Source organism: Gobio gobio, assembly GCF_949357685.1.
Source record: "Gobio gobio genome assembly, chromosome: 3".
In the NCBI taxonomy this organism is placed as follows: domain Eukaryota; kingdom Metazoa; phylum Chordata; class Actinopteri; order Cypriniformes; family Gobionidae; genus Gobio; species Gobio gobio.
The window spans coordinates 370935-398434 of record NC_137099.1 but is presented as its reverse complement, the minus strand read 5'-3'; the positions used below and the strand labels follow the sequence as shown (position 1 = coordinate 398434).

The 27500-nt window shown below is 42.0% G+C and overlaps 2 protein-coding genes across 5 annotated transcripts in view; one reads left to right on the top strand and one right to left on the bottom strand.

The window, feature by feature from the left end:
• Positions 1 to 20032, top strand: part of tmem39a (transmembrane protein 39A) — a 34984-nt gene extending 14952 nt beyond the window's left edge. Inside the window, exons 4-9 of one of the 2 annotated variants that reach the window (XM_079811606.1) lie at positions 7052 to 7135; positions 8593 to 8747; positions 8848 to 9172; positions 11872 to 12059; positions 12608 to 12728; positions 18811 to 20032. In XM_079811606.1, coding sequence (XP_079667732.1) covers positions 7052 to 7135; positions 8593 to 8747; positions 8848 to 9172; positions 11872 to 12059; positions 12608 to 12728; positions 18811 to 19053 — 1116 coding nt within the window. In that variant the 3' untranslated portion in view covers positions 19054 to 20032. The remainder of the gene's footprint in view (positions 1 to 7051; positions 7136 to 8592; positions 8748 to 8847; positions 9173 to 11871; positions 12060 to 12607; positions 12729 to 18810) is intronic. The other variant, XM_079811607.1, reaches the window with a different exon arrangement.
• A 1138-nt stretch (positions 20033 to 21170) lies between these two features.
• LOC307123178 (serine protease 23-like) overlaps positions 21171 to 27500 on the bottom strand; it is an 8329-nt gene continuing 1999 nt past the window's right edge. Inside the window, exons 2-3 of one of the 3 annotated variants that reach the window (XR_013816139.1) lie at positions 22314 to 23470; positions 21171 to 21444 (exon numbers count right to left, since the gene is read on the bottom strand). Coding sequence is in view for 2 of the 3 variants with exons in the window: in XM_079811609.1 (XP_079667735.1) it covers positions 22395 to 23462 (1068 nt within the window). In the remaining variant the exon portion in view is untranslated. Of the gene's footprint in view, positions 21445 to 22287; positions 23471 to 27500 lie in introns of those variants that run through there. The other 2 variants (XM_079811609.1, XM_079811608.1) reach the window with 2 other exon arrangements.

Genomic DNA, 27500 nt, shown 5'->3' with positions numbered 1-27500 from the left:
ACTGCTGAATCGACTCACTGACTCATAATGCTCTGAACCGCTGAATCGACTCACTGATTCATAACGCTCTGAACCGCTGAATCGACTCACTGATTCATAGCGCTTCGAAGCTTCATGAGGCCGTGTTTTGAAATCGTCATCACTATATAAGTCGTTATTTAGGGTTTTTTTGCGCACAGAAACTATTCTCGTCTTCATAAAGTTATTGTAGAGCCGCTGTAGTGAGATGGACTTTGTAACTTTAGTCTTTAGTGTCTTTTAAGTATGGAAGGATATCGCGGACAAATTTCAAAAGGAATTGCAAATGGTATTTGCAATTGCGTTTTCAATTTGTGGACGCATAATATGTGACACAATCCAAACGCAATTGCAAATCGCGCATTACCATTTGCATTTTCGTTTACGCAAACGCACAACGACTGCCAAATTTCAAATGGAAAAGCAAAGTCTGTTTGCAATTGCTTTTCCAATGTCTTGCAAGTTATGACCCTGCCATTTTGGAATAGCAATAGAAAATCACCTATTTGCTCTTTCATTTCCTTCGTGTCCTGCCACAACCTGCACAAAATTCAAATGGAATCGCAATCCCCTTTGCGTTTGCATTTCCGATGCCTAACACAGTCAACTGTCAATCAGGCTTGAGGGCGGGGTTTATTGATGTAGTCGGAAAGTAGGCCACGCCCTCAAGTGGTAGAAAACCAAGGACTTTTTCATCATTATTCATTCCTAAGAACATGGGGAGAAATATCCAATGTGTCTATTTAGCAAAAACAACAAAAAAGTCATAAAACTACTGTGTAGTTTTTTGCACTTCAAACAAAGCCAAATACCTGGACTATTTATCACCTGCCAACCAAACAAAAAGAAACCAAAAGAAGACTGCTCTGGTTGCAAGCAAATTGTCAAGAAGCAATTAAGATAGGGATGCTTTAACCGTTGACCAAAAGTAAGAATTTTGACAGATTAATATACAGTTAAACGGTTTAAAATGTGTATATATATTTATTTATTTATTTTTTTAAGGTTTTTATTTTTATTTAATTTTTTTGCTGCATGGTTAAAGCAAAATATGCTAAATTCGGTTTAAAAATCAGTTCAATATATAATATAGGCCTATAATCTTTTAAAATAGGCATATCCTTTTATTGAACCTGGGGCAAAAAGACATTTTGAAAGATTTCACCAGCTGGTACTTTCGGTTTTGCCGCGGAGATCCTTGTGATAAATAAATGTGTTGTATTTATGATAATCCGTGTAGATTTCAGTTGACGAAAATAAATAATAAAAGCGTGATAAGTCACAAAAGACAACTGAATTACTGACAGGATGCTGTGCGCGTGTTCCTAGCGCAACACGGACAAGCGTGCCCAAACGGCCAAATAAACACAGAAATAGGCTATATCAAAATGCCAAGTCGAGTATTCACATAAACACAGTAGATGTAAGCACTGTGTGCGTGCACTGCACACACACAAATTTATAACCGGACCTCAAAGTGAAATTTTTTAAATTAATCTGATGAGAATAAAATGCCGGTTCTTTATAGGCTAAGATTCAATCTGATTTAGTAGGCTAGTTTTTCGTTTTGTCATCTTAATGTATTAATTATTTACAATAAGTGAGAAATAGGCTATTTAGTATTTATTTATTTTATGGTTTTTATTTATATTACTTTATTATATATTATTTCAGTTTTTCTCTGTTGTCAGAAACGCTGCAGGTGCGTGAAAATTTGTGTGAATCCAGGTTCTGTTGTTGAGCTGTTCTGTCAAATCTGTTAAATGTCAAAATAAAGATACAAATAGGCTATAGTTCAATGAATAGGAATAGGCTACATATGATGAAAATAATAATGTTGAATAAAATGAAATGAAGAAGAAAATCAGATCATCAGAGGAGGTAGGCTACCAAACGAACATGAACTGCGATTGAATGTCACTAATGTAGTTTTCTTTTCTTTTTTGATCGCTTGGCTCTTGAGCACAGAATCGTATGGACAACACACAACTCACATCATGTCAAGTTTCTATAGATTTTCTTATTTTAACTCATCATGATAATTTACTGTGTCGGGTGCAATATGATGATATTCGTCTGATATAGGCTATACCGAATGCAGTCATGTCACTTTTCTTATTTGCTGTTTTTTTTTCTGGTTGCAGGTGAACATAGCCTACAATCAGTTCTGCATTTTGACTTTGTTTGAACTAAAGAGTTTAAACTAGTTTTTTATTACAAAAATAGCCAAATCCCCCGTTTTCTACCACTTGAGGGCGTGGCCTACTTTCCGACTACATCAATAAACCCCGCCCTCAAGCCTGATTGACAGTTGACTGTGTTAGGCATCGGAAATGCAAACGCAAAGGGGATTGCGATTCCATTTGAATTTTGTGCAGGTTGTGGCAGGACACGAAGGAAATGAAAGAGCAAATAGGTGATTTTCTATTGCTATTCCAAAATGGCAGGGTCATAACTTGCAAGACATTGGAAAAGCAATTGCAAACAGACTTTGCTTTTCCATTTGAAATTTGGCAGTCGTTGTGCGTTTGCGTAAACGAAAATGCAAATGGTAATGCGCGATTTGCAATTGCGTTTGGATTGTGTCACATATTATGCGTCCACAAATTGAAAACGCAATTGCAAATACCATTTGCAATTCCTTTTGAAATTTGTCCGCGATATCCTTCCATACTTAAAAGACACTAAAGACTAAAGTTACAAAGACCATCTCACTACAGCGGCTCTACAATAACTTTATGAAGACGAGAATAGTTTCTGTGCGCAAAAAAACCCTAAATAACGACTTATATAGTGATGACGATTTCAAAACACGGCCTCATGAAGCTTCGAAGCGCTATGAATCAGTGAGTCGATTCAGCGGTTCAGAGCGTTATGAATCAGTGAGTCGATTCAGCGGTTCAGAGCATTATGAGTCAGTGAGTCGATTCAGCAGTTCAGAGCGTTATGAATCAGTGAGTCGATTCATGATTCGGATCGCGTGTCAAACTGCTGAAATTTGGCGATTCAAACCGCTGAATCGACTCACTGATTCATAACGCTCCAAACAGCTGAATCGACTCACTGATTCATAACGCTCTGAACCGCTGATTCGACTCACTGATTCATAACGCTCCAAACTGCTGAATCGACTCACTGACTCATAACGCTTTGAAGCTTCATGAGGCCGTGTTTTGAAATCATCATCACTATATAAGTCGTTATTTAGGGTTTTTTTGCGCACAGAAACTATTCTCGTCTTCATAAAGTTATTGTAGAGCCGCTGTAGTGAGATGGACTTTGTAACTTTAGTCTTTAGTGTCTTTTAAGGGTCTTGAGAGTGTAAAGTTGAGCCAATGGAGGCCTTTCAGAGCATCAGATTTACACTAAAATATCTTCATTTGTGTCTGAAGATGAACGGAGGTCTGACGGGTGTCCAACCACATGAGGCTCAGTCATTAATCACACAATTTACAGTTTTGGGTGAACTAACCCTTTAATGAGTGAGTCATTGAATCATTGACTCAAAGATTCGTTCAAACGGCCGATTCGTTCACAAATGAGGCAGTCAATGGATCTTTGATTCAACCGATTGGCTCGTTTATTTAGAAGGCGGGACATGTTCATTACGCAGTTTCTCTCACTCATAACCGCACCCGACCGTCTCTCTATAGTCTTTGACTGTAGTCACTGTACCTTAATATATACCTGAATAATATCAATAGCCTAAGTTTGGCAGGTTTGTCAGGATCTTCCGCCTGATGCTGTCTCACTGAAGATCAATAACTCTGTCCATTTCTTCTTCTCATCATCACCCTCAGCATCAGGCTTATCTTTATTAAACCACAATCACATTCAAAACAAGTCAAAAGGCTAAAATCAATACAATTTAATTGAAACAGATAAAAGATAAAACGAAAAGAAGTCATTTTGAATATAAGTGTTCACCAAATGCATAAGTGTATCTTGCACATACTGTAGTCACGGTAACAGTCACTATTTCCTGCCGTTAGTCTAGAGAATATCTGTGAGTTTGGCTCATTTGGCCTCTTCATCCTCCACTGCCTTCCTTTATTAATCTGGCTTATTCAGCTGCCCTGCTGCTTTTTACTCTCCATTTATTCTTCCGCGATTAGCTTACTCTCCCCACATCATTAAATGACGCTTTTGTTTTGTTTGTTTTTTTTTCTCAATGGCTACGACCTGAGTACACGCGACGCTTGAGTTTAAAGAGAGAGAGACAACAGAAAGCGGAACTTTAATGCACGGTCTGATGCGCTGATTTAAATTCAAATCTAGTGTAATGTGTTGATATATCAGTCACACAGTAACTTAACACACACACAAACAGAGAAAAACTAGAGGAAGCAGCCGAGTCTGCGGCCCACCGGGAAAACTCACGATATTCTCACGATATTCTCACCATTCTCACGATATTCTCACGATATTCTCACCATTCTCACGATATTCTCACGATATTCTCACCATTCTCACGATATTCTCACCATTCTCACGATATTCTCACGATATTCTCACCATTCTCACGATATTCTCACCATTCTCACGATATTCTCACGATATTCTCACCATTCTCACGATATTCTCACGATATTCTCACCATTCTCACGATATTCTCACGATATTCTCACCATTCTCACGATATTCTCACGATATTCTCACCATTCTCACGATATTCTCACGATATTCTCACGGTTCTCTCGATTCTCACCATTCTCACGATATTCTCGATTCTCACGATATTCTCACGGTTCTCTCGATTCTCACCATTCTCACGATATTCTCGATTCTCACGATATTCTCACGGTTCTCTCGATTCTCACCATTCCCCCGATTCTCACGATATTCTCGATTCTCTCGATTCTCACGATATTCTCACGATTCTCCAAAACATGGAGACTCTAAAACATCAAGAGTGTGATATTGACACACACACACACACACACACACTCTTATATATACACACACACACACACACACACACACACACACACACACCTATGAAAAACTGAACCTATGAACCACATTTTGAAATGTTAAAAAGCACAGCTTCATCAGAATGATATGAAACTTAGTGACTTTTCTAGCATTAGGGATGTAAACACACACAATAATTGGGGTCATGATTCGAGCAAGCTGATTGGTCGTAAAAAAATACTCCCACTTGTGCTCTTCGGTCAAAAATGACACCATAGGAAATGAACGGGAAATCTGCAAAAACACAAATTCACAGAAAAAAAGATCGATATTTCTAACAAAAAAAATATCTAAAACTTTATAATAAATAGTAGGGGTGTAACGATTCATCTACTACATCGATGTATCGATTTATTTTCCTATGATCTAACTACATCGATCTGTGCTCGGCAAGTTGGCCTTCCGGACGACATATATCGATCTAACATCGTTTTAAAAGGTAATCAATCGATTGTATCGATAATAGGAAATAACGCATTGGATTTAAGCACGTCAGACTTTATAAGGATGTTTTTTCTTAGCACTTTTAATGATAAAGGCGTTAAACGTTACTCGATTCAGTCTGCCTATCTGTGACATCATCGCAACGCACCAGCAGCAGCAGAAGAAACAAAACATAGCATGGCGGATGGCAGAGGAGAAGCCAACCAGCGAGAAATGATCAAGCCACCAGGAGAAAGAGCTAAGTTAGTAACGTTTTACCTGTACTTTCAACCCTGGCTAATGTTACCTGGTCATTCCTGACACCAGTGTGCCAGCAGAGCGAGTTTTAGTACTGCTGGTGATATAGTGAACGCACAGAGAAGTGTTCTGCGCTCAGATCATGTTGATATTTTTGAAAAAGAAATCTGTAGAGTCATTGAAGAGTAGTTGGTTACATTTTATCTTTTGTTAAATATTGTTTGTTTATTAAACTGAGAGTTTTAGCAGGTTCAGCCAGTTTATTCAACCTGAAGAAATGTTGGTTGCACTTTATTTTTGATATTAATATTGTATTTGTATTATTTTAATGTTGAAAAACAACAGCAAAAGTAGCAGGTAAACTTACTATTAATTAAACCTGAAGAGAAGTTAGTTGCACTTTATTTTTTATATTAATATTGTAATATTTTTATGTTGGATAACAAAAGCAGAAGTAGCAGGTTAACCTACTGTTGAAATGTTGGTTGCACTTACTGTGCTTTTATTGAAAATGTATTGAATATTGAAAATGAGAGTAGAAAAGGTTAACTTCCTGTTAATTAAACAACCTAAACTGTTGCACTTTATTCAAATAAAATTTGAATGCATTTGCCATTAATTGTTGTTTACTTGTTTGTTTATATCCATAATTAATTGATATACCGGATTCCCTTACAAGAAACAACAGGAATCTTGGAAACTTCACCTGCACTGACCAGTATCCAGATATTTATTTCAGTCACACAATTTTTGGCTAAAAAGTTACTGAATCGATTTCAAGTCACTGAATCGTTTCGGATCGTATCGTTCTAAATGAACCAATATCATCCTTGAATCGTATCGACAACCTCAAATCGTGATACGAATCGAATCGTTGTTAAAATGAATCGTTACACCCCTAATAAATAGTCTTTCAGATTTTTAAGATATATATTCAAATCCATCAACAACAACAAAAATAACATGTGTTCAAAAGAGAACTAGTGAACTTTTTAGGTAAAAAAAAACATAATTTAGTGTCATTTAAGTGTTTGTATACAAATCCGTTAATTTGTACCTTCAATATTAGTCGGCTAATGTAGTATCAACTGACTCACATAGCTTCAAATTTAATTTTCCATGTTTTATACCTGATGCATATCCAAAATAATCCATATTGAATCGAATCGAAATCGAATCGGGAGATTTGTGTCAATACCCAGCCCTATTATCTTCCACATATATCATGTAAACACAAGCCTTTATTTTGTCTGTGGTTAGTCATTTGACTGTGTGTGTGTGTGTGTGTGTGTGTGTGTGTGTGTGTGTGTGTGTGTGTGTGTGTGTGTGTGTGTGTGTGTGTGTGTGTGTGTGTGTGTGTGTGTGTGTGTGTGTGCAGAACTACCATCTGATGGACCATCACCTGGCGGTCTTCATCACGGTGATGCTGGCGCGGAGACTCGTGTGGACCCTCATCTCAGAGGCGAGTCAGTTCTCAACCCCAACCATCACAAGATGGAGATTAGACCAGTAACTGTTAGAAAACCAGTGTGTGACATGATCACTGTTAGAGCACCGAGGGAACGCGTGTGTGTGTGTGTGCGAGAGTGTTAGTGTGTGTGCGAGAGTGTTAGTGTGTGTGCGAGAGTGTTAGTGTGCGTGCGAGAGGGTTAGTGTGCGTGCGAGAGTGTTAGTGTGTGTGCGAGAGTGTTAGTGTGTGTGCGAGAGTGTTAGTGTGTGTGTGTGTGTGTGAGGGTTAGTGTGTGTGTGTGTGTGCGTGCGTGCGTGCAAGTGTTAGTGTGTGTGTGTGTGCGCATGCGAGTTTTAGTGTGTGTGTGTGCGCATGCGAGTTTTAGTGTGTGTGTGTGTGTGTGTGCGTGCAAGTGTTAGTGTGTGTGTGTGCAGGAGGAAGTTTGAATGGGGGTTTGTGGTCTGTTTCTCACATCATGGCATGACATTTGCATGATCATCATCTCTGACTGGAGCTGAGTGTGTGTGTGGCTGAGCGGCTCAGGAGTGTTTCCTTATGAAGTGTATGAGTGTGTGTGTGTGTGTGTGTGTGTGTGTGTGAGTGTGGGCATGTTTTTGTGAAATATCAGGACACAAATGTGTATAATGACATGGGTATTACAAAAAGAGGGAGAAATATGAGGACGTTCCCCATGTCCTCACTTTTCAAAATGCTTATAAATCACAGAATGAGGTTTTTTTCACAGAAAGTGAACTGCACAGTCTGTGAGTCTGTGTGTGTGTGTGTGTGTGTGTGTGTGTGGGTAGGTTTAAGGGCAGGTGCAGTGTGTGTGATGGGTAGGTTTAGGGGCAGTGTGTGTGTGTGTGTGTGATGGGTAGGTTTAGGGGCAGTGTGTGTGTGTGTGTGTGTGTGTGATGGGTAGGTTTAGGGGCAGTGTGTGTGTGTGTGTGTGTGTGTGTGATGGGTAGGTTTAGGGGCAGTGTGTGTGTGTGTGTGTGTGTGTGATGGGTAGGTTTAGGGGCAGTGTGTGTGTGTGCGTGCGTGTGTGTGTGTGTGTGTGTGTGTGGGTAGGTTTAAGGGCAGGTGCAGTGTGTGTGTGTGTGATGGGTAGGTTTAGGGGCAGTGTGTGTGTGTGTGCGTGCGTGTGTGTGTGTGTGTGTGTGTGTGTGTGTGTGTGGGTAGGTTTAAGGGCAGGTGCAGTGTGTGTGTGTGTGATGGGTAGGTTTAGGGGCAGTGTGTGTGTGTGTGTGTGCGTGCGTGTGTGTGTGTGTGTGTGTGTGATGGGTAGGTTTAGGGGCAGTGTGTGTGTGTGTGTGTGTGTGTGTGTGTGTGTGTGTGTGTGTGTGTGATGGGTAGGTTTAGGGGCAGTGTAAGGGGATAGAAAATACGGTTTGTACGGTATAAAAACCATTACGCCTATGGAATGTCCTCACATTTGACAAAAACAAACATGTGTGTGTGTGTGTCAGGCGTCTCAGGTGTGTCCGGCGTCTCTGCTGAGGTACTCTGTTCTGATCGCGGCCCGCTTGAGTCTGCTGACCCTGTGTGGTTGGGTTCTGTGCTGGACCCTCGTCCACCTCTTCAAGCATTACTCCGTGCTCAACCTGCTGTTCCTGGGCTATCCGTGAGTTCTCCTCCTCATTCCCACACGGATGAAGCTCCATCTGGGCTTTGGTGGTGGTGTAACCCGTGTGTGTGTGTGTGTGTGTGTGTGTGTGGTCCAGGTTCGGAGTGTATGTGCCGCTGTGCTGCTTCCACCAGGAGGGTCGAGCTCAGGCCGGGCCGGACTGCAGCTTCTCGGAGCCGGATGGGTTGGATCCGCCTCTCCTGCGGCCCAAAGACTTCCTGGCTCTGCTGCGGGAGAACCTGCGCGAGCAGTTCTCAGGCCCCGCCCACAGCCCCGCCCACACCTGCCCGCCGTCCCCAGAGCTCATCCGCAGCGAAGTCCAGGAGCTGAAGAACGACTTCAACCGCCGCATCAAAGAAGTGCTCTTCAACTCGCTCTTCAGCGCATATTATGTGGCCTTCCTCCCGCTGTGCTTCGTGCAGGTGAGCCCGGTGTGTGTGTGTGTGGCTGCTCAACTCGGGGGAACGATCCAACTGCGATTATTCTGGTTAAAATTGCGATTGCGATTTAAAATGCCAGTGTTTCCCACAGATTAGAAACCAATTTGTGGTGGTGGGGAATGGGATTAGTGTTAGACCGATATATCGGGCCGATATTTGCGATTTTTACGTGTATCGGCTGATATAAGGCTGCTGTGTTTGCCGATATTTATGATTTTTACGTGTATCGGCTGATATAAGGCTGCTGTGTTCGCCGATATTTGCGATTTTTACGTGTATCGGCTGATATAAGGCTGCTGTGTTTGCCGATATTTGCGATTTTTACGTGTATCGGCTGATATAAGGCTGCTGTGTTCACCGATATTTGCGATTTTTACGTGTATCGGCTGATATAAGGCTGCTGTGTTTGCCGATATTTATGATTTTTACGTGTATCGGCTGATATAAGGCTGCTGTGTTCGCCGATATTTGCGATTTTTACGTGTATCGGCTGATATAAGGCTGCTGTGTTCGCCGATATTTGCGATTTTTACGTGTATCGGCTGATATAAGGCTGCTGTGTTCGCCGATATTTGCGATTTTTACGTGTATCGGCTGATATAAGGCTGCTGTGTTCGCCGATATTTGCGATTTTTACGTGTATCGGCTGATATAAGGCTGCTGTGTTCGCCGATATTTGCGATTTTTACGTGTATCGGCTGATATAAGGCTGCTGTGTTCACCGATATTTGCGATTTTTATGTGTATCGGCTGATATAAGGCTGCTGTGTTCGCCGATATTTGCGATTTTTACGTGTATCGGCTGATATAAGGCTGCTGTGTTCGCCGATATTTGCGATTTTTACGTGTATCGGCTGATATAAGGCTGCTGTGTTCGCCGATATTTGCGATTTTTACGTGTATCGGCTGATATAAGGCTGCTGTGTTCACCGATATTTGCGATTTTTACGTGTATCGGCTGATATAAGGCTGCTGTGTTCACCGATATTTGTGATTTTTACGTGTATCGGCTGATATAAGGCTGCTGTGTTCACCGATATTTGCGATTTTTACGTGTATCGGCCGATATAAGGCTGCTGTGTTCGTCGATATTTGTGATTTTTACGTGTATCGGCTGATATAAGGCTGCTGCGTTCGCCGATATTTGTGATTTTTACGTGTTTTGTGATTGTGTTAGCTGTTAGTATGCAGACAGCCTATGACTAAAAATCATCAGAAAGGTCAAAGGATTTATTGTAAAAAAACAAAATCTGTATCAATTTCTTAAAGTCTGTCTTTAATATGAAATATGAGCCTCTTCTGCATCCACTGTGGGGATTAAACTCCTGTACACTGAAGAAAAACATACGGATTGTCTTATACATTTATTTAGAGAAAATTTTAAATCTTTATTGTCCACACATGTGGAAATTCATCTTTAGTCTCACAAAAAAAAAAAAAAACGTATACAGTTGACCACAATAAAGTACAACAAACATACCTAAAATGCAAAAGTCACATGCTCCATACATTACGAACTTATAAAAACACAATAAATATTAACTTACTACACTAAGACCATGAATAGAATTATTACAAAAAATAAGCACTTCATAATACACAGGCATAAGTCATTTATTTAATTCAATTCAAATTTCAATTATTCACGATACATATCGTTTCAAAGCAGCTTTACAGAAAATGCATCTACATTACAATTTAAATTGATTTGTACATGTTATGCATTTCAGAAATGCACATCTACAAAAAACACAGATTAGATAACTATCTATTATTAATCAATATAATAACTATGGCACAGAAATAAGTGAAATAAGAATACATGTTAATGAATAGGGTATATAGAGATGAGCAAGATCAACTAATAGCAGATGGTGGGAAGGATTTCTTTAAAATATTTCATTTTGCTATGGGTGTCCTATATCGTCACAAGAAGTGATTAGGTGTTGTTGTTTTTTGTTTAGTTTTTTTGGATCACTTTTACTTGGGACATGCTAACTGGCAACATAGGATTCCATTCATTATGCTAAGCTAAGCTAGCCAAACTAAAACAATGCATGCACTGAGACAAAAATGCATTTGCCCACATATCTAAATGTAGGACAGATGTTGAATAAGCCCCATTTCTAAAAACGGTGGAGTGTTGCTTTAACTTCGGCTGGGTTCTGATGGCTTGTCACATCAGTTTTTTTAATTTAAATATGAAATTGAATGAATAAATGTAAAATCAAAACACTTCACAGACTTCACTATAAAATATACATTGATTCTTATTAAAGCCACTGTATTAGTTCTTCAGTCAAGAGCAGCGAGTGATTTTTCTCCTTGTCTTTGTTGTTTTATTAACATTAAAGAGATAGTTCACTCAAAAATTAGTGTGTGTGTGTGTGTAGAGCTGGCGTGATGATGTTTTTAACCGGATGAGTTGGGCGGCACGTGTTACTGTGAACATGTTAAACTAGGGCTGTCCAAACTTTAAGAGGGAGTCAGATTCGATGTCGTGGACACACTTGAGGGCCGGTCCCTTTTCTATTATATATATATAATAAGGGAAGACGTATAATTATTATTATATTATAATATAATAATAATTGGGAAGACGACCAATGCGTTGAAGGTTAAACGGTCAGAGTGTGACAAACGCGTGTGTGTGTGTGTGTGTGTGTGTGTGTGTGTTCCAGAGCACACAGTACTACGACATGCGCTGGTCGTGCGAGCACCTGATCATGGTGTGGATCAACGCGTTCGTGATGCTGATGAGCCAGCTGCTGCCGCCCAGCTACTGCGACCTGCTCCACCGCTCCTCCGCCCACCTGGGCCGCTGGCAGAGGCTGGAGCACGGCTCCTACAGCAACGCCCCCCAGCACATGTGAGTGTGTGTGTGCGCGTGTGTGTGTGTGTGTGTGTGTGTGTGTGCGCGCGTGAGTGCGTGTGTGTGTGCGTGTGTGTGCGTGCATGTGTGTGAGTGTGTGTGTGTTTGTGCGCGTGTGTGCGTGTGTGCGCGCGCGCGTGTGTGCGTGTGTGTGCGCGCGTGTGTGTTTGTTTGTGTGCGTGTGTGCGTGCGTGCGTGCGTGTGCGTGCGTGCGTGTGTGTGTGTGCGCGCGTGTGTGTGCGTGTGTGTGTGTGTGTGCGTGTGTGTGTGTGCGTGTGTGCGCGTGTGCGTGAGTGAGTGTGTGTGCGTGTGTGTGCGTGCGTGAGTGAGAGTGTGTGTGCGTGTGTGTGTGTGCGCGCGTGAGTGCGTGTGCGTGCGTGTGTGCGCGTGTGTGTGAGAGTGTGTGTGTGTTTGTACGCGTGCGTGCGCGTGTGTGTGAGTGCGTGTGTGTGAGTGCGTGTGTGTGAGTGCGTGTGTGTGAGTGTGTGAGTGCGTGAGTGCGTGCGTGAGTGAGTGTGTGTGTGTAACTGTTGTCTTGTGTTCAGCTGGTCGGACAGCACCATCTGGCCTCAGGGGGTTCTGGTGCGCCACAGCCGCTGCCTCTACAAGGCCATCGGGCCGTATAATGTGGCCTTGCCCTCCGACGTCTCGCACGCCAGGTTTTACGTGAGTATGCGGCATTTCAGACATTTGACTGTAACTGTAATCATAGGCGCGAGCGAGATGATTGACAGGACGATAGCGGAGACACAAGCATAAGATCACTTTTGTTAATAACAAAACACAAACTGAGGGTTCCCCGTTTTACAGGGACATTTCCAAATATCTTTCATTTATTTGTTATAATTCGGGTATAGCTATTTTATGTCATCCGTCTTATTAGTTTTTTTTAACAATAGTTTAATATACGCATGTTGTTGTATTTTCATAAAAAAATAGGCTAATAACGAACAAAAAATAAACATTAGTTTGAAAGTGATTAAAGAGGAAATTATGAGTTAAGCAACATCATACGAGCAAGAGTGCCATTTTCCAGAGTAGCTGATATCAGCACGATTGCAAAATGTGATATTAATTATTAACAACAGTTCAATAAACAACAAGTGGTCATTTTTTACTCTATTTTTCCAACAATAATAGATTCAAACAAAGTGTAGGTTTCGTTCTCGAATAATTCACCGTTTTTGAACAGGTTAGAATGAATTAGTTGATGATTCTAGAATCCATTACGCCGCCCACTATACTGGCAGTTTAGAGTTTCATAGGCCTGGAATAATTTCATATTTCTGTAATTAAAATATTATATTTAGAACATAAATCTAAAAATCTGATTGCATTATTTAGGCAATTGTAAATTACAGTGTAAGTGGATTTTGTTGGTATTGATTTCATTTAATTCTATAACAGCCGTAGTGTATCGTGGTCAATAGTGTAATTATTTCAAAAGATGGTCAACAATATGTGACTTTCCTCTATAAGAGCTGTGCCATCGGGCGTATGATGTGGCCTGGCCCTCACGCATCCGGCATTTCTCAGAGTTTGAGGACTCCAATGCAATGGGACACTAATGAGTGTGTCATTTAAAGACTGAAGGATAAGCTAGTTAATTATTATTAACAATGTGAACAAATAAAAAAACAGTCACAAATTGACATACATTAACATTATGATCAGATTCCAATAAAGAAACGAGAAGAATCTGAATTTTTATAACAATTCCAAGTAGGAACCGGTTCTCGATGCCCAATACTGTAATGCTGCTACCACACGTTCTAGAGCGCTCATGATGGGAAAAGTGGACTCTTTAAAGAAACAACATGTTAATATAGTTTTAAGTTGGAGACCAGGCCGTCTGGGTTTGACTGCTAATGAACAAGCAGCAAAGGAAGCACTTCAGTTGGAAAGGACAGAATGTAAAATCCCAGCAAACCCATATTGAACCTGTACATTTACAAGAAATGGCAAATGGAATGAAACGAATGTGTACATAACTAATGATTTGAGGTGAATCCAGTTATTAGTTATTATTTTGAAAATAGATATGACCAGGTTGTTCCACTAAATTTTTCAACTGAATATCCAAATAAATCTTTTCAGAAGAGTGATAACATTCTTTGTACATCACTTTTTTTCAACACGACTTGTTTTAAAAATTGCATGAATAAAGAATAAATAAACTGGATAACCATTGCTCTTTTAATGCTGGTATTTTCAAAGCAAACACTGCGCAACACGTCTGCATCCCATAATCAAACTCAGTCAGCTAATAAAGCTTGATCATTTAATGCAATATAACACCATTTAATACGAAGCATCAGCCGTCTCTATAGAAACATTGAGCTGTATTGACCATCTGAAAGACTATAGGAATGTTTGATAGATGCTATAGCCTACTTGGACAGGCTTAAACTGAATCCACAAACTAGCCTAAATCAGACTATTAGAGCTTAAAGTCTGTTCTGCTTATTTAAACGTTCAATCACATCACATGCTGAGCTACTCTATTCATGATTGGGCACTGCCAAATTAAAATATTAAAGAGAACAATAAAATAACCTTATTAACCGGTTAATGGTCATTTCACATTAACGTTTCTGTTCAGAACGATTCAAATTGATTTTGATTTCGTTTTTGTTCCTCTTAAAATTTCGTTTGTTTCCGGTTTTCGTTTTCGTTCCTTGAACCGGTTCAGAGCCCTGCTTAAGACCGGTCTCCAGTTCTACAACACTAATGTTCCAGTCTCTACATATGATCAACTATATAAACATAACTTTCTCTGATATAGCCAGATCTTTTCTTCTAGTTGTGTGTGTGTGTTTAAATCTCCTATTCCTCGATGTGTAACCCAGAGAGCCTCACAGTTCCTCCATTTCATGGCCTGTGATTTAGGGATCGACCGATATGGATTTTTTAGTGCCGATACCGATTTCTTTTCCTCAGCCTTAGCCGATGATGATACGGGCTGCCGATTCTCTGGAGCCGATATTTAGAGCCGATGCTGCTTTTGCTCCCTCAATTTACATCATAAAAATGACACATTGATCATTGTGATAATTTAAAATTTACAATTTAAAAAAGGAACATTTATTGAACTAAAAAAAACAATATTTAACAAATAGTAAAAAACAGGTGAGGTAGAACAAGAAAAAAAGCTTATCAACAAGTAAACAGAATAATAAAGTGCACACTGACTGTACTATACTTCATTTTAAAACTATTTACAACCTAGTCATTTAATGGTTACTCTCTAAAAAATTGCTGGGTTAAAAATAACCCAAGTTGGGTTGAAAATGGACTAACCCAGCTATTGGGTTATACACAACCCAACTTGGGTTATTTTTAACCCAGCATTTTTTAGAGTGTAGGTGCACTGAACTTAATCTCTTGTAGAGCAACACCAGCGGTAATTCAGGAGAAAATCTCCCAATGCTCCACGTGGAACTTCAGTCTTTCCACCTTAAACCTTCTACGCAGCAGCCTTATATCAGCCGATACACGTAAAAATCGCAAATATCGGCAAACACAGCAGCCTTATATCAGCCGATACACGTAAAAATCGCAAATATCGGCGAACACAGCAGCCTTATATCAGCCGATACACGTAAAAATCGCAAATATCGGTGAACACAGCAGCCTTATATCAGCCGATACACGTAAAAATCGCAAATATCAGCAAACACAGCAGCCTTATATCAGCCGATACACGTAAAAATCGCAAATATCGGCGAACACAGCAGCCTTATATCAGCCGATACACGTAAAAATCGCAAATATCAGCAAACACAGCAGCCTTATATCAGCCGATACACGTAAAAATCGCAAATATCAGCAAACACAGCAGCCTTATATCAGCCGATACACGTAAAAATCGCAAATATCGGCGAACACAGCAGCCTTATATCAGCCGATACACGTAAAAATCGCAAATATCGGTGAACACAGCAGCCTTATATCAGCCGATACACGTAAAAATCGCAAATATCAGCAAACACAGCAGCCTTATATCAGCCGATACACGTAAAAATCGCAAATATCGGCGAACACAGCAGCCTTATATCAGCCGATACACGTAAAAATCACAAATATCGGCGAACACAGCAGCCTTATATCAGCCGATACACGTAAAAATCGCAAATATCGGTGAACACAGCAGCCTTATATCAGCCGATACACGTAAATATCGCAAATATCGGCGAACACAGCAGCCTTATATCAGCCGATACACGTAAAAATCGCAAATATCGGTGAACACAGCAGCCTTATATCAGCCGATACACGTAAAAATCACAAATATCAGTGAACACAGCAGCCTTATATCAGCCGATACACGTAAAAATCACAAATATCGGCGAACACAGCAGCCTTATATCAGCCGATACACGTAAAAATCACAAATATCGGCGAACACAACAGCCTTATATCAGCCGATACACGTAAAAATCACAAATATCGGCAAACACAGCAGCCTTATATCAGCCGATACACGTAAAAATCACAAATATCAGTGAACACAGCAGCCTTATATCAGCCGATACACGTAAAAATCACAAATATCGGCGAACACAGCAGCCTTATATCAGCCGATACACGTAAAAATCACAAATATCGGCGAACACAACAGCCTTATATCAGCCGATACACGTAAAAATCACAAATATCGGTGAACACAGCAGCCTTATATCAGCCGATACACGTAAAAATCACAAATATCGGCGAACACAACAGCCTTATATCAGCCGATACACGTAAAAATCACAAATATCGGTGAACACAGCAGCCTTATATCAGCCGATACACGTAAAAATCACAAATATCGGCGAACGCAGCAGCCTTATATCAGCCATACACGTAAAAATCACAAATATCGGTGAACACAGCAGCCTTATATCAGCCGATACACGTAAAAATCACAAATATCGGCGAACGCAGCAGCCTTATATCGGCCGTTACACGTAAAAAAATGTAATATCGGCGAACACAGCAGCCTTATATCAGCCGATACACGTAAAAATCACAAATATCGGCGAACACAGCAGCCTTATATCAGCCGATACACGTAAAAATCACAAATATCGGCGAACACAGCAGCCTTATATCAGCCGATACACGTAAAAATCACAAATATCGGTGAACGCAGCAGCCTTATATCGGCCGTTACACGTAAAAAAATGTAATATCGGCGAACACAGCAGCCTTATATCAGCCGATACACGTAAAAATCACAAATATCGGTGAACACAGCAGCCTTATATCAGCCGATACACGTAAAAATCACAAATATCGGTGAACGCAGCAGCCTTATATCGGCCGTTACACGTAAAAAAATGTAATATCGGCGAACACAGCAGCCTTATATCAGCCGATACACGTAAAAATCACAAATATCGGTGAACACAGCAGCCTTATATCAGCCGATACACGTAAAAATCACAAATATCGGCGAACACAGCAGCCTTATATCAGCCGATACACGTAAAAATCACAAATATCGGCGTACACAGCAGCCTTATATCAGCCGTTACACGTAAAAAAATGTAATATCGGCGAACACAGCAGCCTTATATCAGCCGTTACACGTAAAAATCACAAATATCGGTGAACACAGCAGCCTTATATCAGCCGATACACATAAAAATCTTAAATATCGGCGAACACAGCAGCCTTATATCAGCCGATACACGTAAAAATCTTAAATATCGGCGAACACAACAGCCTTATATCAGCCGATACACATAAAAATCTTAAATATCGGCGAACACAGCAGCCTTATATCAGCCGATACACATAAAAATCTTAAATATCGGTGAACACAGCAGCCTTATATCAGCCGATACACATAAAAATCTTAAATATCGGCGAACACAGCTGCCTTATATCAGCCGATACACATAAAAATCTTAAATATCGGTGAACACAGCAGCCTTATATCAGCCGATACACATAAAAATCTTAAATATCGGCGAACACAGCTGCCTTATATCAGCCGATACACATAAAAATCTTAAATATCGGCGAACACAACAGCCTTATATCAGCCGATACACATAAAAATCTTAAATATCGGCGAACACAACAGCCTTATATCAGCCGATACACATAAAAATCACAAATATCAGTGAACACAGCAGCCTTATATCAGCCGATACACGTAAAAATCACAAATATCGGCGAACACAACAGCCTTATATCAGCCGATACACATAAAAATCTTAAATATCGGCGAACACAACAGCCTTATATCAGCCGATACACATAAAAATCTTAAATATCGGCAAACACAGCAGCCTTATATCAGCCGATACACATAAAAATCTTAAATATCGGCGAACACAGCAGCCTTATATCAGCCGATACACATAAAAATCTTAAATATCGGCAAACACAGCAGCCTTATATCAGCCGATACACATAAAAATCTTAAATATCGGCGAACACAGCAGCCTTATATCAGCCGATACACGTAAAAATCTTAAATATCGGCAAACGCAGCAGCCTTATATCAGCAGATACACATAAAAATCTTAAATATCGGTGAACACAGCAGCTTTATATCAGCCGATACACATAAAAATCTTAAATATCGGCGAACACAGCAGCCTCATATCAGCCGATACACATAAAAATCTTAAATATCGGTGAACACAGCAGCCTCATATCAGCCGACTAAATCTCAAATATCGGCCGATATATCGGTCTAACACTGCTGTGATTGGCTGTTCACTGATGCTGATGTCATCTCCTCTCCCAGTTCCTGTTCCACAAGCCGCTGCGGATCCTGAACCTGCTGATCGGGATCGAGTCCAGTGTGGTTCTGTACCAGCTGTATTCCCTGCTGCGGTCGGAGCGCTGGAACCACACCCTCTCTCTGGGCCTCATCCTCTTCTGCAACTACTATGTGCTGTTCAAGCTCCTGAGGGACCGGCTGGTTCTGGGCAAGGCTTACTCGTACCCGCCCGCCGGCCCCCCCCCCAAAACCCCCGGCAGAGACTGAGCCCGCTCTCAGCAACCTTTGTATCTATTTAAGAAAATATTTTATTTTGTATACTGTTACAAACATTGGGCCGTGTTTTTGTAGCCCAGCAGATTCTGAAGTCCAAATTCAGCCAAAGATTGAAAACTGGAAGAGCTAATGCTGGCCAATCACGAGGAGGGACCTTCATTCCCACTGTTAAAGTATTATCTGTTCAAATCTGCTTTCCTTTTCATGCCAACTCTGTGCCAAATCCCAGGGGGCCGTGGGCCAGGCGGAGTGGGCGTGGTCAAGTGGAGTGGGTGTGGCCATGTGGAGTGGGCGTGGTCATGTGGAGTGGGCGTGGCCACGTGAGCTCTGGACTGTCCAGCTTGCAGTATTTTTACAAAGCCGCTTTTGTTTCAAACTTCCAGAATAAATGACACCAGCTCAAGTGTGTGTGTGTGTGTGTGTGTGTGTGTGTGTGTGTGTGTGTGTGTGTGTGTGTGTGTGTGTGTGTGTGTGTGTGTGTGTGTGTGTGTGTGTGTGTGTGTGTGTGTGTGTGTGTGTGTGTGTGTGTGTGTGTGTGTGTGTGTGTGTGTGTGTGTGTGTGTGTGTGTGTGTGTGTGTGTGTGTGTGTGTGTGTGTGTGTGTGTGTGTGTGTGTGTGTGTGTGTGTGTGTGTGTGTGTGTGTGTGTGTGTGTGTGTGTGTGTGTGTGTGTGTGTGTGTGTGTGTGTGTGTGTGTGTGTGTGTGTGTGTGTGTGTGTGTGTGTGTGTGTGTGTGTGTGTGTGTGTGTGTGTGTGTGTGTGTGATCTGTGGCTCCTCATATTCCACCCCAGAGCCACACTAACACCAGTTTCTTATTCAAGTAAAGCGAGTTTGAAATGAGTTGATTTAAGTGTCCTTAAGAACTGTCTGTGTTTCCTCATGATGTTCAGGTGAAATGTGTCAAACACGACTCGAGCGGCTGATTCTGCAAAAGCTTTTATTGTGTTTAACAGATTAAAACTCTGAACATCATTAGTGTCACTGAATGAGTAATGTCAAAGTGCCACTCTGTGAGTGTGAGTGTGAGTGTGAGTGTGAGTGTGAGTGGATCTGCCTCTCTCCACTAGAGGGCAGCAGGCGTGTGTAAAGGCAGGATCTCATACAGTATTTCTCAGACTTCAGTACATTAGAGGAAACCAGTAGAGCAGATTCAGTCCCAGTTCTTCACCAGTGACACTTCCTGTAACACACACACACTCATCAGGCGTCTTTACTGCCGGCTCAATGTCCAGCGGGATCAGGTTAATGTTTAACGGACATGCCGGTGTGTTGAAGAACAGGTAAAGACACTTCATATAAAGCGGCTCAGCTGATCTTCCTTTAAGAGCTCAGAACATCTGCTATAATGGTTTTACTCTCCCAGTTTACACGAGCATCAGTGGAGATTCTTCAGCACACCTTCATCATTTCTGACCCGTTAAACATCACCGCTTCATCTGAATGATATGAAGCTTGGTGACTTTTCTAGCATTAGGGATGTAAACACAATAATTGGGGTCATGATTCGAGCATGCTGATTGGTCGTGAAAAAAAAAAGTAGCGTTCATTGTCTTTGGTCATAAATGAGCGACCATAGGAAATGAATGAGAAATCTGCAAAAAATCACTGAATATTTGTGTGTACAATCTACAAATCGGCCACAACGCTGAAAAAAAGTACACAACAGTGAAGGAGTGACACTCTAAAACATCAAGAGTGTGATATTGACATACACACACACACACACTTATACACACACACACACCTATGAAAAACTGAACCTATGAACCACATTTTGAAATGTTAAAAAGCACAGCTTCATCAGAATGATATGAAACTTGGAGACTTTTCTAGCATTATAAACACACACAATAATTGGGGTCATGATTCGAGCATGCTGATTGGTCGTAAAAAAAAATACTCCCACTTCGATCAAAAATGACACCATAGGAAATGAACGGGAAATCTGCAAAAACGCAAATTCACAGAAAAAAAATCTATATTTCTAACAAAAAAAAAATATCTAAAACTTTATAATAAATATTCTTTGAGATTTTTTTAAATATATATTCAAATCCATTTAAAAAAAAAATCTTTTAAAACAATTTAAAACATAATTTTTTTTTTTTTAATTACTACATTTTTTTTATAATTTTCAAAGGCAAAAATAGACCATCATTATTGCTCAAATATTAATCAAATCGTCTCAAAATACAAAATGAAAAAGAAAAAATATTATTGAAGAAAAATAAATTGCATTGGTTTTACTGGGGGGGGGGGGGGGGGGGGGGGTTAATTTTTAGGTGTCCGGGAAGACGACCAATGCGACCCCTAGAGGAAGAGCAGCAGAGGGTTAAAGGGTTAGTTCCCCCAAAAATGTAAATTGTGTCATTAATGACTGAGCCTCATGTGGTTGGACACCCGTCAGACCTCCGTTCATCTTCAGACACAAATGAAGATATTTTAGTGTAAATCTGATGCTCTGAAAGGCCTCCATTGGCTCAACTTTACACTCTCAAAACCCTTAAAAGACACTAAAGACTAAAGTTACAAAGTCCATCTCACTACAGCGGCTCTACAATAACTTTATGAAGACGAGAATAGTTTCTGTGCGCAAAAAACCCTAAATAACGACTTATATAGTGATGACGATTTCAAAACACGGCATCATGAAGCTTCGAAGCGTTATGAATCAGTGAGTCGATTCAGCAGTTTGGAGCGTTATGAATCAGTGAGTCGAATCAGCGGTTTGGAGCGTTATGAATCAGTGAGTCGATTCAGCGGTTCAGAGCGTTATGAATCAGTGAGCCGATTCAGCGGTTCAGAGCGTTATGAATCAGTGAGTCGATTCAGCGGTTCAGAGCGTTATGAATCAGTGAGCCGATTCAGCAGTTCAGAGCGTTATGAATCAGTGAGTCGATTCAGAGCGTTATGAATCAGTGAGTCGATTCAGCGGTTCAGAGCGTTATGAAACAGTGAGTCGACTCACTGATTCATAACGCTTCGAAGCTTCATGAGGCCGTGTTTTGAAATCGTCATCACTATATAAGTCGTTATTTAGGGTTTTTTTGCGCACAGAAACTATTCTCGTCTTCATAAAGTTATTGTAGAGCCGCTGTAGTGAGATGGACTTTGTAACTTTAGTCTTTAGTGTCTTTTAAGGGTCTTGAGAGTGTAAAGTTGAGCCAATGGAGGCCTTTCAGAGCATCAGATTTACACTAAAATATCTTCATTTGTGTCTGAAGATGAACGGAGGTCTGACGGGTGTCCAACCACATGAGGCTCAGTCAGAATTTAAATTTTTGGGTGAACTAACCCTTTAAGGCATTGCTTGAGTGTTTAAACAGTGTTAGCTCATCCGTCTCTACAGTCCACGTAGTTTCCCTTGATCCAGTAGCAGATCTGGGCGAACTTCAGGGGCGTGATCCGCACCGCCACGTTGAACTCCTGAGGCGATCCGCTGAGATCCACCCACTGGTGCCCGGAGAAGACCCCGATGACCTTGCGCTCCCAGCGTTTGCGTTTTTGGCTCCACATGCGGGCGTAGACCCCGGAGCCGCTGGCGCCCGGCTGAGCGTCGCAGCGCTGGTACAGCAGGTCGTAGGTTTCGTCCTCAGCCTGGCAGAAGCGGAACACCAGCTGACCCGGCCGGTCGTTGTCGAACCCGGAGAACTGCACCCGCTTCCCAGGCAGCCGCTCGGCCCCCGGGCTGATGCCCAGCTTCATGTGCCGCCTGCGGTGTGCCTTCTTCAGCTCCAGCAGGGCGTAGTCGTAGTCCATGCCAATGTCGTTGGCAGTGCCCTTGATCCAGCCCTTGGGCACGTGTGTGCGCTTCACTCGGATCCACTGGAACTTCACCCCATCCGTGGCGTTTCGGTCTTTCGGTCTCAGGAAACCCACTCTCAGCCTCTGCGCCCCTTTCACGTAGTTCTTGCCATCGTGGACGCAGTGTGCCGCCGTCAGCACGTGGCGCTCGCCCACCAGTGTGCCCGAGCAGCCGGTCGACAGCTTGACCGCGGTGGAGAAGGGGTAGTTCAGCAGGAAGTCCTGCCCAACGATACTGAAGCGCCCATCATGGCCGAAGATCTGCCGCTTGGATCTGGAGTGCCCGGCGGGCGTCTGGTAGAAGCTGTTGGCATCAAACCCGTAGATGCCCACGGCCGTCTGGGTCAGCTGGCCACTGGAGTGCAGCGTCTCGTAGGACAGGAAGTGGCGCAGGTCCCAGTAGCTGGGCACGGGCGCACGCTTATGGCAGTCCGGCCCGCAGGACGAGGTGACCTCCAGCTGGGCGTCCTGCAGGAAGTGAGGCGGCGGCCGGGCCTCGGTCTGCTGGGGCCAAACCACGGGCCACTGGGGCCGCTGGCACACGCCAGCCTGGAGCAGCATCAGGGCCAGCAGAGCGGGAACAAGAGAGGACGCCATCAGGACACCTGAGACAGGAGCACACAGAGGGTCAAACAGGGTCAGGGTTAGGTCCAAACAGGGTTAGGGTCAGGGTCAGGTCCAAACAGGGTCAGGGTTAGGTCCAAACAGGGTCAGGGTTAGGGTCAGGGTCAGGTCCAAACAGGGTTAGGGTCAGGGTTAGGGTCAGGGTCAGGTCCAAACAGGGTCAGGGTTAGGGTCAGGGTTAGGTCCAAACAGGGTTAGGGTCAGGGTTAGGGTCAGGGTCAGGTCCAAACAGGGTTAGGGTCAGGGTCAGGGTTAGGGTCAGGGTCAGGTCCAAACAGGGTTAGGGTCAGGGTTAGGTCCAAACAGGGTCAGGGTTAGGGTCAGGGTTAGGTCCAAACAGGGTCAGGGTTAGGGTCAGGGTTAGGTCCAAACAGGGTTAGGGTCAGGGTTAGGGTCAGGGTCAGGTCCAAACAGGGTTAGGGTCAGGGTTAGGTCCAAACAGGGTTAGGGTCAGGGTTAGGGTCAGGGTTAGGGTCAGGGTCAGGTCCAAACAGGGTCAGGGTTAGGGTTAGGTCCAAACAGGGTCAGGGTTAGGTCCAAACAGGGTCAGGGTTAGGTCCAAACAGGGTTAGGGTCAGGTCCAAACAGGGTCAGGGTTAGGTCCAAACAGGGTCAGGGTTAGGTCCAAACAGGGTTAGGGTCAGGTCCAAACAGGGTCAGGGTTAGGGTCAGGGTTAGGTCCAAACAGGGTCAGGGTCAGGGTTCGGTCCAAACAGGGTCAGGGTCAGGGTTAGGTCCAAACAGGGTTAGGGTTAGGGTTAGGTCCAAACAGGGTCAGGGTTAGGTCCAAACAGGGTTAGGGTTAGGGTCAGGTCCAAACAGGGTCAGGGTCAGGGTTAGGGTTAGGTCCAAACAGGGTCAGGGTCAGGGTTAGGGTTAGGGTCAGGGTTAGGGTCAGGGTTAGGTCCAAACAGGGTCAGGGTCAGGGTAAAGGCCCATTTATACTTCTGCGTCGAGTGTACGCCGTAGTGTACGCGCGTAGCCGACGCCGTCGTGAGCATTTATACTTCTGCGCTGTTGTCTGCGTCAATGTGCAATTCCACATGCAGACACTAGAAGGCAGTGTCCTCGGGCATGTAGGTGTAATCAAGACAACAGCCGAAGAAGAAGCAGCTTGATGTGTAGAATCTGTACATTCATGTCGGAATATCAGCAGCAGTGAGAGAGCGGCTTTTCTTGCAGCTTGAGTTGTTGTATCTAATACAAATTTAGCATCTCTAGTTGATTAGTAAAGTTAAATAAGGCGATCTGGCGCTGGAATGCATTTGTGAAACCATGCGGAGCTCGTGGCCGCTGTTTTCAGCAGCGGTGGCTCAGCAAGCGATTGTTGTTGCGGAGACTTCATTCACGAAATATACCCTAATGTGTCCCTGTTCTTGATATACAATTACTGATTAACATCTTTGGTTTTAATGAGAAAATAAATAAACTATATTCAGCGGATCTATGTATTTATTTACTACCATAAAGAATCGCTGGACTGCAAAATAGTGTGTTATAGCAGACGTAAGGAACTATCATCCAATTTCTGGACACACACACACACACACACACACACACACACACACACACACACACTCCTATCGCAGATTTTTTATTTATTTATTGACCTGAGGGAAGGGTTCTGGCAGACCAATCACAGCGCTTGCGGTCCGCGTAGAATTGACGCGTTGTTACATTTTTGGAGAGGTGCGCGTCAGGCTACGGCGTAGGGTACGGCGTATCCAACGCGTCTATGCGGCCGTACCCTCTGCGTGCACTCGACGCAGAAGTATAAATTGGCCTTTAGGTCCAAACAGGACGCTAAAGAGCAGTGTTGGGGAAAGTTACTTTGAAAAGTAATGCATTACAATATTACGTTACTCCCTTAAAAAGTAACTAATTGAGTTACTTAGTTACTTTTTAAGAAAAGAAATGCGTTACGTTACTTTTGTGTTACTTTATCTCACCTGGGCTGGGCTTGTTTTAGTTTTTATAACAAAAAAGTTATATTTTTGTGCAATGGTAAAGACCTCTTCATACCAAAATGTAAATAATGCGCCCCAGGCTGAGGTAAAGATGCAGATTCCCTCATGAACACTAGAGGGCGCAGCTCTGGATAATGGAGAAGAGATAAAGGAGGAAAAAGTTTTACCAATAAAAACAAAAAATCTAGTAATTTTCATCATCAAAGGTCAGCAGCAAGACATTGGTCAATTAAATATAAAGGTAGATTATGCATAAAAATAGTTGTTTTATTTAACATTTAATTATTGGAGGTTTGTATAGTATTCTGATTTAGCATTTGACTGATTTTATTCATTTTGAGGAGGACAGAATCTTTATTGTGCAAGTGAGATAAATAAATGCTCACATTTAGTCTAGAACTACAATAACCCTCATGTTCACACACACACACACACACACACACCTCTGCACTAACTCTCAACATGAGCTGTCAGTCAAACTAATGTGAAAAAGTAACTCAGATATTTTGTTGTAAATTTGAAAAGTAATAATAAAATTAATAAATAATAATTTGTTACATTTATATAGCGCTTTTCTAGGCACTCACTCAAAGCGCTTTACATAGAAGGGGGGGAATCTCCTCCACCAGCACCAATGAGCAGCTCCACCTGGATGATGCAACGGCAGCCATATTGCGCCAGAACACACACACACACACCAGCTGATTGGTGGACAGGAGACTGACCAATCATATTTATATGGGGATGATTAGGAGGCCAATGGGCATGTGTGTCCAGGATGCCGGGGTTACACACCTACTCTTTATCGAAGGACATCCTGGGATTTTGAATGACCACAGAGAGTCAGGATAGCGCAATATCATAGCCTATGATTTCCCAAAATATACTACTATATTGTCAACTAGTGTATCCTCACAAGAACTTTTGAGGAATACGCAACATAATTTAGATGATTGTTTTGGTCATATTATAATAACTGACAGACACTATGATTTCAGCCGCTCCGTGAACTCAGGATCAGCTCAGGATCAGAATCGACGATAAACGTAAAGCTTTCACTCTTAAACACAAAAGACACGTCCACTTTAATAAAAGAGGAATATTAATAAAACCAGCCAGATCAAGAGCAGAAACTAAATAAAGTGCAGAACTGAAGAATAAACTAATACAAACAGCGCATCACGCATTATGAATAATAAAGTGCCCAAACCAATAAATCATACTAGAAATAAATTAGCAGTTTGCACAATAATAAAAGGGGCGGGGCGACTCAAAGCAGACGAGTTCACTGACCGCTTTAGAGGATATGACATCGTCGTCGAGATTAATATCGGAATATTGTTCGACACATTACAATATCTGTAAATAAAAATTTTCTATACAATTTGTCATGTTTCATTACATTATCACAAATTAACCAATCGACTCCAAGCACGACTACGCAATATGATTACATCATCATCATGTAAATGTAAGGGTGGCCACTGCTGTACAGTAACTGTGTGCCAAAGGTCAAAGGTCAAAGGTCTGACAGGTGAGGGATGTAAACGCTGGGCTTCTGGGATTGACTTTATTCCGCAGGGACACAATCCAGGGAAATATTTCAGAAGAATGAGTGTGAGAAAATTATCCGCTTCCATGACAGCGAAGAAAACAGCCATGAGACTGAAATCACCATGGTTACTAAACAGATCTGAAATCACCATGGTTACTAAACAGATCTGAAATCACCATGGTTACTAAACAGATCTGAAATCACCATGGTTACTAAACAGATCTGATATCACCATGGTTACTAAACAGATCTGAAATCACCATAGTTACTAAACTGATCTGAAATCACCATGGTTACTAAACAGATCTGAAATCACCATGGTTACTAAACAGATCTGATATCACCATGGTTACTAAACAGATCTGAAATCACCATAGTTACTAAACTGATCTGAAATCACCATGGTTACTAAACAGATCAGAAATCACCATGGTTACTAAACTGATCAGAAATCACCATAGTTACTACACTGATCTGAAATCACCATGG